Source organism: Rhineura floridana, chromosome 3 (genome assembly GCF_030035675.1).
Source record: "Rhineura floridana isolate rRhiFlo1 chromosome 3, rRhiFlo1.hap2, whole genome shotgun sequence".
NCBI classification, from domain to species: Eukaryota; Metazoa; Chordata; class Lepidosauria; order Squamata; family Rhineuridae; genus Rhineura; species Rhineura floridana.
Genome location: NC_084482.1, coordinates 140698818 through 140713473, shown reverse-complemented (window position 1 = coordinate 140713473; position 14656 = coordinate 140698818). Strand labels below are relative to the sequence as shown.

Below are 14656 nucleotides of genomic sequence, written 5' to 3'. Positions count from 1 at the left end.
ATTCAGATATTTCTCTTATCCTACTCCTTTGCTCAGCTCTCTAGTTTTTTATATATATATATAAAGTACAGCTTTCAGAATGAACTGCTTAATCCTGAAAAAAATATTTGGAATCAGGTCTTGAAGAATGTATTTAGATCTCTTATTGGACTTCAATGCTCCAAATAATTGGTTATTTTCTATTAACAATTTAATTAAATTCACCCTTAAGAATGTTAATTAAGTTGATTCTATTATACAAGTTGCCCAATATGTTGGCATCTCGTGCTGTGTAGTGATGAAAATAAATTGATTACTCTGAGGTAACAGAAAGGAATGGGATGCTTGTTTGTAGCTAACAGTGCATCATTACACTGTAGTGTTGTGGATGTTCAGAAATGGCATTAATAGAGAAATATAATAGACAAGGTGATATCTGTTGTTGGACCAACTTATGATTGCCTATTTTTTTTGTACAAACATAGCACCTTTCAACTCATACCAAGGAATGCATACCTTTTTGGAATTGTAACGACTGTTTGCTTGAAGGTTTCGAAAGAGTTATGACCTATTTACAACTTGTAGATAAAAATAACTTCTGGAGAATAATATGGATGTTAAGGCTGCAATCTCTAGAAAGGCTTGTTGTTTGGTGACACCAGAAACAAAACTTCCTTGATAGTTGATATGCTTTTTAGGGGTGTAGTATATGGTTTAAACTTTGTAATATGGGTTTATCTTAATCCTGGAAAAGGCAGCACAGGATTTCAGATTTAGAAAATGCTAGATCTTTTTAAGGTTCAGGATGGAATTTATATGTTGCATTAAGAAGCTCTGGAAGCCTTGCTATGTACTTTTTTATTTACTATGCTAATAAGCAAGTCCGTGACTGAGCTCAATAAGCCAAGTGATTTTTGCCAATTAGCCACATCTCATTTTCGTTCATGTTTGACAGGCATATTTTGTTTTAACTTCATGCTATAGTGGTGAATCATAAAGTACACCAGTTTTGTTGAATATGAATTGCCAAGATGGTGTATCACAGAATTTTTATATCCAATATGATTGTATAGAATCAGTGGGTGATTTCCAATTCAATGGTCAAGTTAAAACAAACAGATGGTTAGTTTATGTGGATAGATTTATAATTTCATGTCTCTTTATTATTATTACACTTATATCTTGTCTTTCCTGCAAGGACTTCAAGGTAGCTCCCAGTTTTATCCTCACAACCAACCTTATGAGATAGGTTAGTTTAAGAGAAAGTGACTAGCCCAAGGTCACTCACTAAGCTTAGTGACTCAGTGGCGATTTTAACAAAGATCTCCTAGAGCCTAATTCAACACTAACCACTGTGCTGCATTGGTTTTACAGGCTTATAACAGAAGCTTAGGGTACAGTTCAACTTCTTACCCATGGGCTCCAGCAATGCTCTCAGATCAGGGTGCCCACATCAACACAGCCCATGAAGGCCATCCTCACTTGAGTTCTATGAGCCCTTTTCACACAATTCTGTGTACAGTCAATGAATGGTGGGAGGAACAGGATGGCATTTATTGACCCTAACCCCCCACACTTTCCCAGTGTTAATCTGAAACAGAAGCTCTGTGCATAGTCTCTGTGAACAAAGCCAGATTAACACATGAAAACTGGACATTATCCTACTCTCCCCTCCATGCATTGATAATATACCTCACAGGGTTGTTGTAGGGATTAAATTAGGAGGGAGAGAACCATGTACACCACTTTGAGCTCCTTGGAGGAAAAGTGGGATATAAATGCATGCATGCATGCATAAACAAACAAACAAAAACAAGTAAATAAATGTGATTGTTGTGCGAGAAAAGTATGTCTAGTTAACTCTAGATGAAGTCCTGAACTTTGAACTCAGAAGGAATGTGTAGTTGTGGTTGCCACCCTAGCCCAGAAATCAGTATCTAGTTGCACGATTCAGTGCGCTGCTCCACAGATAAACTGTTCAGTCCTATTGCCTACTAAATCCAGCATTTGCAGTTGATATTGAGATGTGGGATGTGTGTGTATTGTGAGAGCACATCTACTCACCAGAGCCAGCCAGATCCTCCATTTTCAGAGGTAATATTCCAATGAGAATCAGATGCTGGTGACAGTTGGGAGCCATTATCTCCCTACTCTGCTTGAAAGCTTCCGGAGACATATGACTGGCTGCTAATAGAATGCTGGACTAGATAGATTTTTATTTGATCCCCAAAGTCACATTTATATATTTTGTCTTCTATGCAATCTAAACTCTAGCAAACTACAAGGAAATACACAGGCTGCTTGATGCTGGGGAGGGGGGAGAGAAGATAGCCATGCCCCAGCATGTTAAGGTGGGCATGGCATTGGTATGGCACCTGGGAACTCTGTGTACAATTTACTTCGAAGCCGGATTGGTGTAGATGAGTGTGACTGCTCACAAGAGTAATTTCCTATATTGTGCCTCTGGACTCTCATAGTGGGGCTGGATCACACTCATTGTATCTCAAGTATCAGTCTAGCAATAGAACTGTTAATCACAAAATATCGACACATTGTTATTGATAGGGTTATTCTCGTCTTGCTGGCAGACCCAGAGGGCTCTGTAGGTGATGGGCCTTTGCAACCATGTCAGGGGAAGTCCTAGCTTGTCTCCAAATCCCCTAGCATGGCCACTCACACTGCATCACGCTGGGTTGGGGCAGGGTGGCTATTTAAGCCCCACTCCATCCCCTCTTGGCCTCTTTCCGTCCTTGTGCTTTGTCCACCCCGCTCCCTCAGGGCAGTACAAGTTTTACTGTTTGCCTTTTGCGGCTGGGTAGGAATTTTTAGCTCGTTGGCTTTTGTTTGTTGACAAATTTTTTGCCTACCCTGTAGTGTTCTTCCAATTCGGCTGATTGGCTTTTCTAATTTGGCTGATTTATTTTATTTGATTCAGCTGTTTGGTTGTCCTTGCCAAGTAGTTAATACTGTAAATAGGTTGATTTGGTCACATTGGTGGATATGTGTGGGAATTTCACAGGGGATAGTGCTTGGTGAGCACCCTTAGGCACCCTTTAAGGTGACAGGTGTGATCTGAGGCTTGCCTTCCGGGTTGGTGAGGCCTGTTGGCAAGATAAGGTTCACCTTTGGGGCTAGCTTGTAACAACCACTCAGAGTTGTGAGGCCCTTGGAGGGGATGGAGCAGGAAGGCCTCCCTAACCACCCTGTGGGGATGTTGCTGGTGAAAGGGGACTGGGTTTGGACCATCCCCTTTCCCATGGCAGGGTGTCCTTGCCTGATTGGTTAAGAGTTCTGTCTCACACTTTATCTTTGCAAATCATTTTGTATAATCAGTCACTTAATTGGCTTTATCTAAATAAACGTGGCCCTTGTTTTATCCACACTTCACCTTGTCTCACCTCTTCATTTCCCGACTGTATCTGCAATTACTATGATTGTGATGTATATTTAGTCTTTGGAGTGTTGGTTGCATTTTGAGGTGATTTGCTTTTCAACTGATGATATTCATTAAGTTTATCTATGAAATGTCCATACACTGTCAGTATATATATATAAAAATTGTGCAACTTCAAACTTCAATTTAATTTACAATCACGTTGCCATCTATTGATGGGGATCATACAAACATACAAATATACTTGTTTAACTAGTTTCACACTGTATGTTTTCATTTCTAAATGTACATGTATTTTAATGAAGATATGAGTGATTCAAACTGTATGGGCTAGTCACCGTGGTTAAGAGATCTGAATGAGGTTGGAGGTTTCCTTTCAGATTTTGCCTGCTTGCCTTTAGAATAGCTAAGGTTAGTGCACATACAAGCCTCGATCATACTTAATGGTAACCAGGATCTTCCAAATCAAGGTTTTTAAAATGAGCTTAAAACCCTCATTAGCTTTAACCGTGGTCAAGGTCTGTGCCCAGTTAAGACTTAATCATGGTTGTGGCTCTCAGGAGCATGAATCCTACAGGCGACTTTAAATTCCGTAACTATGACTGAAGAATCAGGATGAAGACTACATTCAGGGAGCAGTTTATTCCATTTTTCTGATGTTTCCTTTCCTGAGAATTTCCGCATTTTATTTGCTCTTTCACATAACATGAAAGCCACTTATGGTAATCTAGTGGAATCTAGTGGAAGTTAGCACTAATTTCCATGTTAATTTTTGCCATGTTTGCAACCCTGGAAGGCAGGGATATAAATCAAATAAATAAATTGCTTCCAGAAAAAATCAATTAGCAGCCCCATTAAGGCAGAAAAATACAGGAGTAAAGATATGAAACTTGGGGTGGTATACCAGCATACAGTTCTTTCCCACTGTTTTCATGGTACAATCATGGGGGAAACAGAAGTGCATATGTGTGGAAAGGGTGAAGGAGTAGTGATATGTCCAATTATGTGCATTGTTCTTTCACACCACATCCACTGGTGTGAATGAAATCTAGCACAATATGGCAGTATATCAGTCAAAAAGCCACAGTTCCATAACGCAACAGGTATTGCGGTATGAAAGGAATGTTAGAAATTGTGACAGAAGCGCTACTATTCTAATAATAGCAGCTTCCCTGGGCTCCTGCTGGGAGGAAGGACGGGATATAAATCCAATAACAAACAAACAAACAAACAAAATTAACACAATAAATTCTGTGACTAAATGCAGCTTTGATGTGGCTTCATAAGCTCTCTCAAGATGGTACTGTTGAAACTTGAAGTCTCCCACCAAGTGAAAACAAACTCTTAAGTCAGGCTTCTATCTGAATAGGGAGAGAAATCAGTGTTTTGGAGTTGGGGTTACAGTAAATAACCTGCGCGCTTAGGACACACATCAATCATATATGACATGCCCCACCGACTTATGTGAAATTTGTATGAGCAAGCAGGGGCAAGAGTATAAAGAAGCTGCCTTATACTGAGATCATCCATCCATCTAGCTCAGTATTGTCTGCATCACAGTTCTTCAGTCTTGGGTCCCCAGATGTTGTTGGACTACAACTCCTATCATACCTCACCATTGGCTAAGCTGGCTGGGGATGGCGACTAAGATGACTGAAGATGTTAACTTTCAAAATATAGTTTATTAGCTTTCTTTCAATTTCAAATAAACAATTTAAACCTTTGAATAAACTAGAAACTGAACAATATTATCCAGAGATTATGGGAGTTACATTGTTTTGTTTATCATAGGAAATTTGTAACTAAGGGCTTATCCACATGGGAACTTAACTCCATGCTAAAGATGCTATTTTTACCTCCATTTTCTGTTTGCACCGTCTATAGTAAGGGATCAATGCCAGCTGCAAACACGATGTTATCTAGTCACACTTGAGGGAAAGCATCAATCACGCAGTTTCCTAAAGGCCACTCCTCTGATTTAACATTTCCACTCCCTCTGTTTACCTGGCAACCGAGCATGCTCAGTTTGTTCTACCAGTAAGTTTCATTTAAAAAAACAACCCGGAAGTGCAAATTGTATTTTCACTGGTTCAATACAGATGAAATACAAATCTTTGTTTGAACAGTGTTATGCTTTTGTGCACAAGTTAGGGGGGGAGATAATAAAGGCACCTTTTGCAGCAACATAAAAGAAGCTTGCAGAATGGGAGAGAGAAGCAGAAGTTTCTCTTCAGCCCACAGGAAATGAAATAAAAGAAGAGAGGTGGTGGGCATGGAGAGGGGAACGATTGACACATCCACCTAAAAGCATTGGAGCAAAGCGTCTGCAAGCCCTAGAGTTATGGAGTGAAGGCGTTTTTTTCTTACCTTTTCAGATTATCAGAGGATTAAATTAGTACGGATTTAGAGGGGGGAGACTGTGTGATAGCTTCTGCCAGTAATGCCATGTGAACCATGTGAATAAAAAGGGGATGCAAGTAGCACCAGACAGACAGTAAAACCCTGTGTAGATGAGCCCTAAGAAATTGAGATAACAGCTGGTCCATTAATTTGATTTGATATTTGATTTGATTTTAATATTTCTACCCCGCCTTCCGGCCAAAAGGCCCTAAAGGCAGCTTACAAAAAGGCCATCAAAATAAAGATACACCAATAAAACATCAATAATATATAAATAAAACAACAGTAATACATCAATAAAACAATAAATAAAAACAATACAATTTATAATGCATTTCAAGGTTAACAGAAACTACCTCCCCCCTCACTTTGGCAAAATAGGTATTGTAGACATTGGGCTACTTTGCAAGGCTAGCCACACTCTCTCAGTCATAGTCCTATCCCCATAGTTCTGGGTGTGGCACAGCCCTCTCAGCCTGCGGAAGCTGGGGCTCCCACTTACGATGGCGACGGGATGGCGGTTCTGGCCCTGGAGCCGCCGGTTTGCCTTGCAAGGGTCCCAAAGGTGAAGCCCAATGGGGGGAGGGAGGGAGAGCGAGGAGCCGCCGGAGGCCTTTCCTCGCCGCTGCCTTCCTGTGTCTTGGGCCGCAGCAGCATCCCCAGACAAGAAGCTAGCAGCCCCTAAAATGAGACAGGTGACAGAATAGCTTGCAGCATGGCCTCCAGTTTCCTCCTGTCCACACGGAACCTCTCCTCGCTGGAACTGCTGCCATCGTCGGGCAAAGAAGGAACATTCTCGGTGTCCTGCTCGCCAACGGCGGGTAACAGCATGCGGGTGGACATCCTGCGCCACAGGTGACTCCGCAGCTGCTGCAGAGCCGGCCCGAGCTGCATGATCCAAACTGAAAGTTTCAGCTTTCTGTCCAGATTAATAGCAGCTAAAAGCTAGTCTAGTTTGTTCAGGCTAGAGTGAAAGGCACAACTTTAAACTACAGGTGAACTTGCACTATTAAAAGTTATTGTTCTCAGCAAATAAAATAAAAATAAGGTAACAGCTAGTTAGCTTTTCTTAGTAATGTTTTTAAACAAGCCTCTCAGGAAAGAAGGCTGAATTAATTGTATTTTTAAATCTTAATGGCTGGGAAAGAACAAGGGCTTATTGTGCAAAGTGACTATATGGGAAAGTATGGGTTGCATTCAACTAAATCCCATTCCTACTCAGAGTACACCTACTGAAATTAATGAAACTAAATTAGACTTGTTTGTTAACTTCCGTGGGTCTACTCTGAGTAGGACTAGTACTGAATATCACCTAATGGCTCTAGAATATTTCGGCCTTCTCGGTGGTGGCCCCCGAACTATGGAATGCCCTCCCAGACGAGATACGCCTGGCGCCTTCTCTGTTATCTTTTCGGCGCCAGGTAAAAACTTACCTTTTCGCCCAGGCTTTTTAAATTTTGTAAATTTTTAAATATTTTAATTTAACATTTTAAACTTAATATGATCTTAATTTAAATCTCAATGGCAATTTTATTAATGTTTTATAATTGTACTATATATTTTTTTTCCACACTTGCTCATATTTTAATTGTGATTTTATTTGTTGTACACCGCCCTGAGAGCTTTCTGCTATAGGGCGGTCTAGAAATGTAATTAAATAAATAAATAAATAAATAAATAATATTTTCATTGTAAACTTATTTCTAAGATGAAATTCTGGTTGTAATATCAAAGTTAATACTGATGACATGATGGTCCTGGTAGATGCTGTTATAAGGATGCAGTTCTTCTGATGCTGGCTCCTTTCCACATGGTGTATTAGAAATTTCCAAACAAAAGTCCCAGATCTCAACACTGTATTCAGGCTTTTGAGCAAGGACTGATTTATTATTGTTGATGGTACTCTAAGATAAGAGGTGTTTAGTGGCTGTTCAGAAAAAACAACAATGTGGGAATTAAAGGATGCTTGAACAAATTCATGCTGGAATGAAAAAATAAACACTTTGCAGCATATTTTCAAATCCTTTAATTTCCAACAATAGGAAGTTATTTAAACATTTAAATTATTTGCAAAACTGCCCACCAAACTCAACATTACATGCACAACTTTACATGTGGTAACTTTACATTCCTAACATTGTTAAGAGTGTTGTATTATTTCAATCTCAATGGTTGGTATAATATTCACACAGCATTAACATATTACAATTTCATAAGTTAGGTATTTGAATGTATTTTACAGAGAGCCACCACAATCTTAAAGCCACTTTAAACAACCTAATATATATGCATGCATCTTTCCAGCTAATTTATACTTTGGGTCATTTCAGCTGTAATGCCAAAACATGGTTTAGCCATCCTTGGGTTACTCTTCTTCCCTTCTTTCTCTTGTGTACTCCAGTTCTCTTCCAAGCTTCCTGATTTGGGCAAACCATTTAGTTTGCCACTGTGTATGAATGGGCTAACTATGACAAGCCTTTGGCCTCCAAACCACAATTGGAATCCATAGTTTGAAGTTTCCAGCTACAGTTGGGAGGGCAAACACAAATTATAGTTTGCCAGTTAAATTGTATGGTTTGCTCAAACTAGGATATTAGGAAGGGGACTGGAGCACAGAAGGGGATGGGAATGAGAGTTTAACTCCACAGATGGCCAAACCATGGTTTGGTGTCACTGTAGTAGAAAACCTGGCTATAGATCATCACACATGCACATTACAATCCAAGAGAAAAGTGTGACCACCTGTTTTCAACTTCATTGTAGAATAACATAAGCAGAATATTCTCACCTTGCTGTGATGTTTCTGATCTAACTTTTAGCAGAAGAATCAGAGCAACCTGACGTTCATTTTTGAGAGATGAGTGCTTGTCTCCCTCCTCTTTCTGGAGACAGACAACGTGACATATATCTGCTTAACTCGTCTTTTTGATCTTTTAAGAAGATGACCTCAAAGGACTCTGACTTTAATCACCTGAAACTAAAAATATATTGTTTGAAGCTCCTTGAAAACTGCCCTCTTCTTTTGCTCACAGCAGAGTTGAGTACTTTTATATACAATATTATAATCTTTCCATGAATAATCTCAAGTTTTATTTTGCAGAATGGATCGCACCTAGTGAACAGCACTTTTATCAGATCATTGGTGTGGTTTTTCATCTTCACCATCGTATCCAGATTGCTGCATTCAGGAAATTTGATTTTGTGGTTTCATCACACAATATTTTTTGTACTAAACCAAACTTAAAAATTTCACAACATACATCAATTATGAAGCATACTTCTGTGTATTTTACATTTTTATTTGTTGTATCATTTTGTGTTGTCTTATTTTTTATTAATTTTATTAATGATATTTATTAGTGACTTTTTTCAGAATGAAACTCAAAGTGACTTAAAAAAAATCTCAATAACATATACAGAATAAAGACCACAGTACAAAAAGAAAAAAACAAGACAATATACCAAGCGAAACAAAAAAATACAGTAAATAAATAAATCACAACACAATTCATGTGTTGCAATTTTTTTTCCAATGTTTTGTTTAACAAATTTAATTATAGATGTGTACTGAGAAATCATTCTTAAGATGTAAATTTTTTTTTCCATATTCAAAAAGGCTTATTGAGCATAGATTTTTACTTGAATCTGTGACATTAATAGGAATGTGGGATATGGCATAATAACCTAAATAGAATTTATTTCCTCTTAAGAAACTAGAGACCCAGGTGACCTCCGTGGCTAGGAGTGCCTTTTACCAGCTTCAGCTGGTAAGACAGCTGCGGCCATTTCTGGACCAGGATAGCCTGACCACTGTTGTCCATGCTCTGGTAACCTTCAGGCTGGATTACTGTAATGTGCTCTTTCTGGGGCTGCCCTTGAAGTTGGTCTGGAAGTTGCAACTGGTGCAAAATGCAGCGGCAAGACTGCTTATTGGGGCAGGGTATCGCCAACATGTCACCCTGCTGTTGAAAGAATTGCACTGGCTGCCCATTTGCTACTGGGCCAAGTTCAAGGTTCTAGTTTTGGTGTACAAAGCCCTATACAGCTCGGGACCAGGATACCTGGAAGACCGTCTTACTCCTTATATACCCAGTCAATCACTGCGCTCTGCAGATGAGGGCCTCCTGCAGATACCATCTTATCAGGAGGTCCGTTCTACACAACATAGGAAACTGACCTTTAGTGTGGCGGCACCTACCCTGTGGAACTCCCTACCCTTAAATATTAGGCAGGCGCCATCTCTGCTGTCTCTTCAGTGCCTTTTGAAGACTTTCCTCTTTCAACAAGCATTTTGAGACCTATCCCAGCCTGTGTCTGTGTTGGAATTGCTTTTTAATATGTGTTTTTAAAACCTTTTTTAAAAACAATATGGTTTTTTAACCCTTTTAAAAATATGTCTTTAAAGCTTTTTTAAAAAATGTTTTTAAAGTTGTTTTGTTTTAATGTATTTTAAGGTCTGTTTTTATGATGTTTTAAAGTGTTTTTAGTGCTTTTGTTTGCCGCCCTGGGCTCCTACTGGGAGGAGGGGTGGGATATAAATAAAATAAAAGTAAGTAAATAAATAAATAAATAAAATAAGAAACTGTGCCACAAGCATATTAAAATTATATATTTATTCCAGTATCTAATTATTTTCCTAGTGCCTGAAAGCATAATGCAGTTTGGAGTTGTTTGAAATAACAGCTAGACTGGTGCAGAGTAATCCACAGATCTGCTTTCACATTTCTGCAGAAATCCTAACCAACCCTTAACTTTTATCTTTGCTACTACTGTACATAACATAGGAAAGACATCCATTTTAAAACATGGTATACATTTAGCCTCACCCCATCTGCCCCAACAGCATTTTGACTCTTCATTACAACCACCCATCATATTCATTTCTTATGTATGTCTTAACTGTATTGGTATTATCCCCCTTTATTTTCCAGTAATTGGAGTTGAGAATTTTATTTATTTTATTTTTTAGAAAGTAAAAACTTAATGAAACATTTCGGATATAACTATTAGCACCTACCTTTCCATGAGAAAGCCCCTTAGTAGACACTTTGTGTGTTGACTTTGTTTTTCCTTGTGTCGTAGGTCTATAAATACTCTGCACCAGTTTTGCTGTCCAGCTCCATTGTACCATACCCAGCTAACTGTCCTTGCCACACACTCAGAGTACAGGTAAGAGTAGTTATGGTCCACCCACTTTTTCCTTAGAGAGGTCTGACCATTTATTCATTTTTGCTAACCCTATATGATTAAAAAACTGTTAAAAAATCACAACACACTAGATTAAGTTAAGTTTTCGAATATTTAACTACATGCTCTTTTTATAGTATAGGTCTATGTAGAATTTCCACAGTGCATCTAGTGTATCTAGTTTCCCCCAGTTTATATGTTCACTAAATAAACAAAATCCATGACATTTAAATAAATCATGTTTGTATACATCAAGCTTTCAAGGAAACACATTGAAAGCCCTCAAGACTTTAAGAACATGCTTTGCTGCTGTCTTCCCCTTTGCTTGTCCCAAGACAAAGAAGGTTCAGGGCAAACGCTGCCTATAAGCAGACTGTGTTTGCTCTGATCTTGTTCATGAGTGCACAAGTGCTCGTATACAACTCATATACAAGCACATGTATGCAGTCCTGAGGATTTGCCTCCTGAGACTAAAGTTTGGTTCCAAGAAAGCTTACTTATTAACATCATTCTGTGAACCAAAAGCTCTAAAGGAGGGATAGATTGTTCCTTGGGGCCAGATTCTCTCATGGGTGAAGGTGTTCAGGGATGCACACCAATAGTGTGCAAGTCAAAAGTCAGTGGGGCCAAAGCACATGGGCAAGAACAAAACTTTTCTCTCTGCTACCCCCTTTTCTTTCTCACTTTCATCATCCATTCTCTCCCCCCCCGCTCGCACACACACACTGCCCTATCCATCCACACAGACAGCCAACCACAAATGCCACACCCACCCACCAGTTCTCTTCTTCAGTCCCTTCCCTCTACCCCACAGCCTCAATCAGTGTAGTCAGTGATGCAACCCTGGCATCTCCTCTACTTTGTCTTTGATCAAGTGTTGGTGCTATCACTGCAGCAGGGAAAAAGAGAAGAGACACCAGCAGGCAGGTGCATGAAGGGACATCAGAAGCTGCCTTTTACCAAGTGAGACCATCCGTCTAGCTCAGTATTGTCTATGCTGTCTGGCAGTGGCTCTCCAGGATTTCAGGCAGGATGCCATGGATTGTACCTAGAACCCTTCTTAATGCAAAGCAGGAGCGCTATCACTGAGCCATAGCCCTTCCCCATAGTGTTTGGATGCTATATAGTGTGTGTGGCTCTTAGAGTGTTCTAGTCATTGTGCTCTATGGTTGGGTCTCTGAGATCACATGTGTACCACACCTCCTGTGTGCTTTGTGGCAGCAACAGTGCTTGACCAAAGGCAAGGTACAGAAGATGCTTGGGGGCTGTGGATTGAAGTGAAGGGCCATGTGTGGTCCATAGGCTGCAGGTTGCACAGTAAACACAGAAAAGCTAGAATCCACTGCCTTTCAGTTGAACAGTAAATTCATGTCCTTTCTAATCTGTACTCTAGTGTGGATATTAGCTATCTACAGTATATTCCACAGGTCCTTGTCATTATTAGCCAGATATTACAACAGGCCAAACCTTTTATTCTCCTTTCTAAATCCATTGCATATGACAGCTACATCACTTTGTTACTTTCAGCACATAGGCATCTATGAACTGAATTCTGTACAGTACACTGGATAGATGTTTTGAGAATGTTGTATTCTGCATACATTCTGCAGTTCCTAATGACTGACTGAAGATATTTACACAGTGCAAAATAAAATACATAGGGCTGTGAAAATTACATATGAACAAGACATCTGACTTTTGTTCTTTCATCAATAAAAGTGAGGTCTTTTTTTAACAATTTGCCAGCTCATGAATGACATTTATGTAAAATATTGGCGGTATGGTGCTGACAAAGGTTTGTGCTCACCTTGTACTAGTAAAAGAAGAAAATCAGCAGAGAATCCTAAATCTGTAAATGCATGTGCATAGTTGTTGCTTTCATAAGATGTGTGCTTCTCACATAATTCATGTATTGCATATTTCTTTTCAATATTTTCAGCATATTCCTCTGTTTTTCCTTTTGTTTGGCTTTCCCCCCCATCATAAATATAAGCCATTTGGAATCGGTGAATGTATTATCTACTTGTATGTGTTCCTAAATAATAGTGTTAATCCAGTTTGCCCAAACCAGTGACTCATAGAATAAGTTTTCTCCATTTGTTTTAAAGTGCATCCTAATCTTTGCTGTGAGCAGATGTACAGGTTTTATGATTTAACAAGTTCTCCAGTTGTATAAGGCAGTCTACGAGGAGCTCAATAAAGAAAGAACTGCAATCCTGGTCCCCTCCCCCAGCTTTGCTATTGGTGGGGGAATCACTTTTTGCACCCAGCCCAGAACTGATGGGGCATGACCCCTGGTGCTGGGTGCCGATGTTTAGTCTGCCTCGGGGCCATGGGCAAAACTGCCTGATTGGCTGACTTTCATGCCTTTCCTCTTCTAGAGGCACCTTCTAGAAGGTGAAATGGGGCTTCCTCAGACCTATCCATCACAGCCTGAAGGCCAGATGCTGGGAACAGGAGCCCTCCTTTGAGGACTGTCCAGATCACAGACCCAATGCCTCAAGGCTGGAGTTGAGGGTGAGATGGACATGATTCCCTAGGCACAGTTAATGTTCTGGCAATGAAAGTCCAGGAGTAACTAGTTCACTACTCTATGGTGTAGAGCCAAGGTTACTTGCTCAAAAGTCTGAGCTGCTGGAATTAAGTGTCATAGCTCTCAGATTTATAGGAGTGCGCTTATATTTTAAATTATCTGGGTTCCCTCCACAGATCTCAATTTGGATGATTGGTTTAATTCTTTTTTCTGTCCAGCTTAATTGGCTTATTCCTTAAGAGGTCATTTGCTTTAATTAATTTAATTTGGTTCAATTGGTTTAATTGTCATTAGTGTTGCCCATTCTTAACCCATATGCTTGGTGTCTTCCTCATCATTTTGGGTGGGTCCAGGTGCAAAAAGGCTGTCAAGCACTGATGGTTTGCACTGTTCACCTTAGTGGATCACAAGATGCAGGACTGCTGGAGCCAAATGCAGTAGCTGAGGAAACTTGTTCAGCAGAAGCAAATCTTAAAATATTGTTAAATGAACTTTGTCTTGTTTTGCTGAGTTAGAGGTTCAGTACATACGATACAGTTTGCAATCACTTTAGGATTGCAGCATTATGGTTACATGATCCTTTAAGAGTGAATTTCATAATGAAATTAATTAATGTGCACCTAACATGTAATAAACACCTAACATGTAATGAACACATAATGATTACAAAAAGGGAATAGAGCAGGGCCAGTTAGGGGTGTGGCCTGTGGGGAGGCCTGAGGGACAAATAGAGTGTCTTGAGAGGCTACATTTAGCCCCCAGGGCCTGAGGTTCTGCACCACTGACACAGTAGATAATTTCATAGGTTTAGATGATTTATGGACCTCTGCAACTTTCAGTGTACTATTGGAGATACGTCATGTCATGTGGTATTTCATGCACCTCTTTTCATTTAAAATGTCTATCCCTACTCTTGAAATTACTGATGCATTCATTCATAATTAATTCTTGCACACAATATTTATCATTTTGGATTATTTTCCAAATTAATCCTGAAATCTAAAATTAGAATTAAACATCCATTCATGGTTTTTGTTCTGTTTTTGGGTCCTAATAGGTATAAACAAATGTAAGGATTTAAGACTTGGGTTATTCCTATAGAAATATATGCATATGGAAAACCATTAAAAGATATGTGAATTGTGCTGTGTGAAACCTTGAAC

At 39.5% G+C, this 14656-nt stretch overlaps 1 protein-coding gene across 7 annotated transcripts in view; it reads left to right on the top strand.

Annotated features, from left to right (window-relative positions):
* IQSEC1 (IQ motif and Sec7 domain ArfGEF 1) overlaps nucleotides 1-14656 on the top strand; it is a 588187-nt gene that overhangs the window by 227536 nt on the left and 345995 nt on the right. For 6 of the 7 annotated variants that reach the window (XM_061618151.1, XM_061618150.1, XM_061618148.1 and 3 more), the window contains one exon: nucleotides 10856-10942. The exons of the other annotated variant lie outside the window; for it this stretch is intronic. In XM_061618151.1, coding sequence (XP_061474135.1) covers nucleotides 10856-10942 — 87 coding nt within the window. The remainder of the gene's footprint in view (nucleotides 1-10855; nucleotides 10943-14656) is intronic. 7 annotated transcript variants of the gene reach the window in all.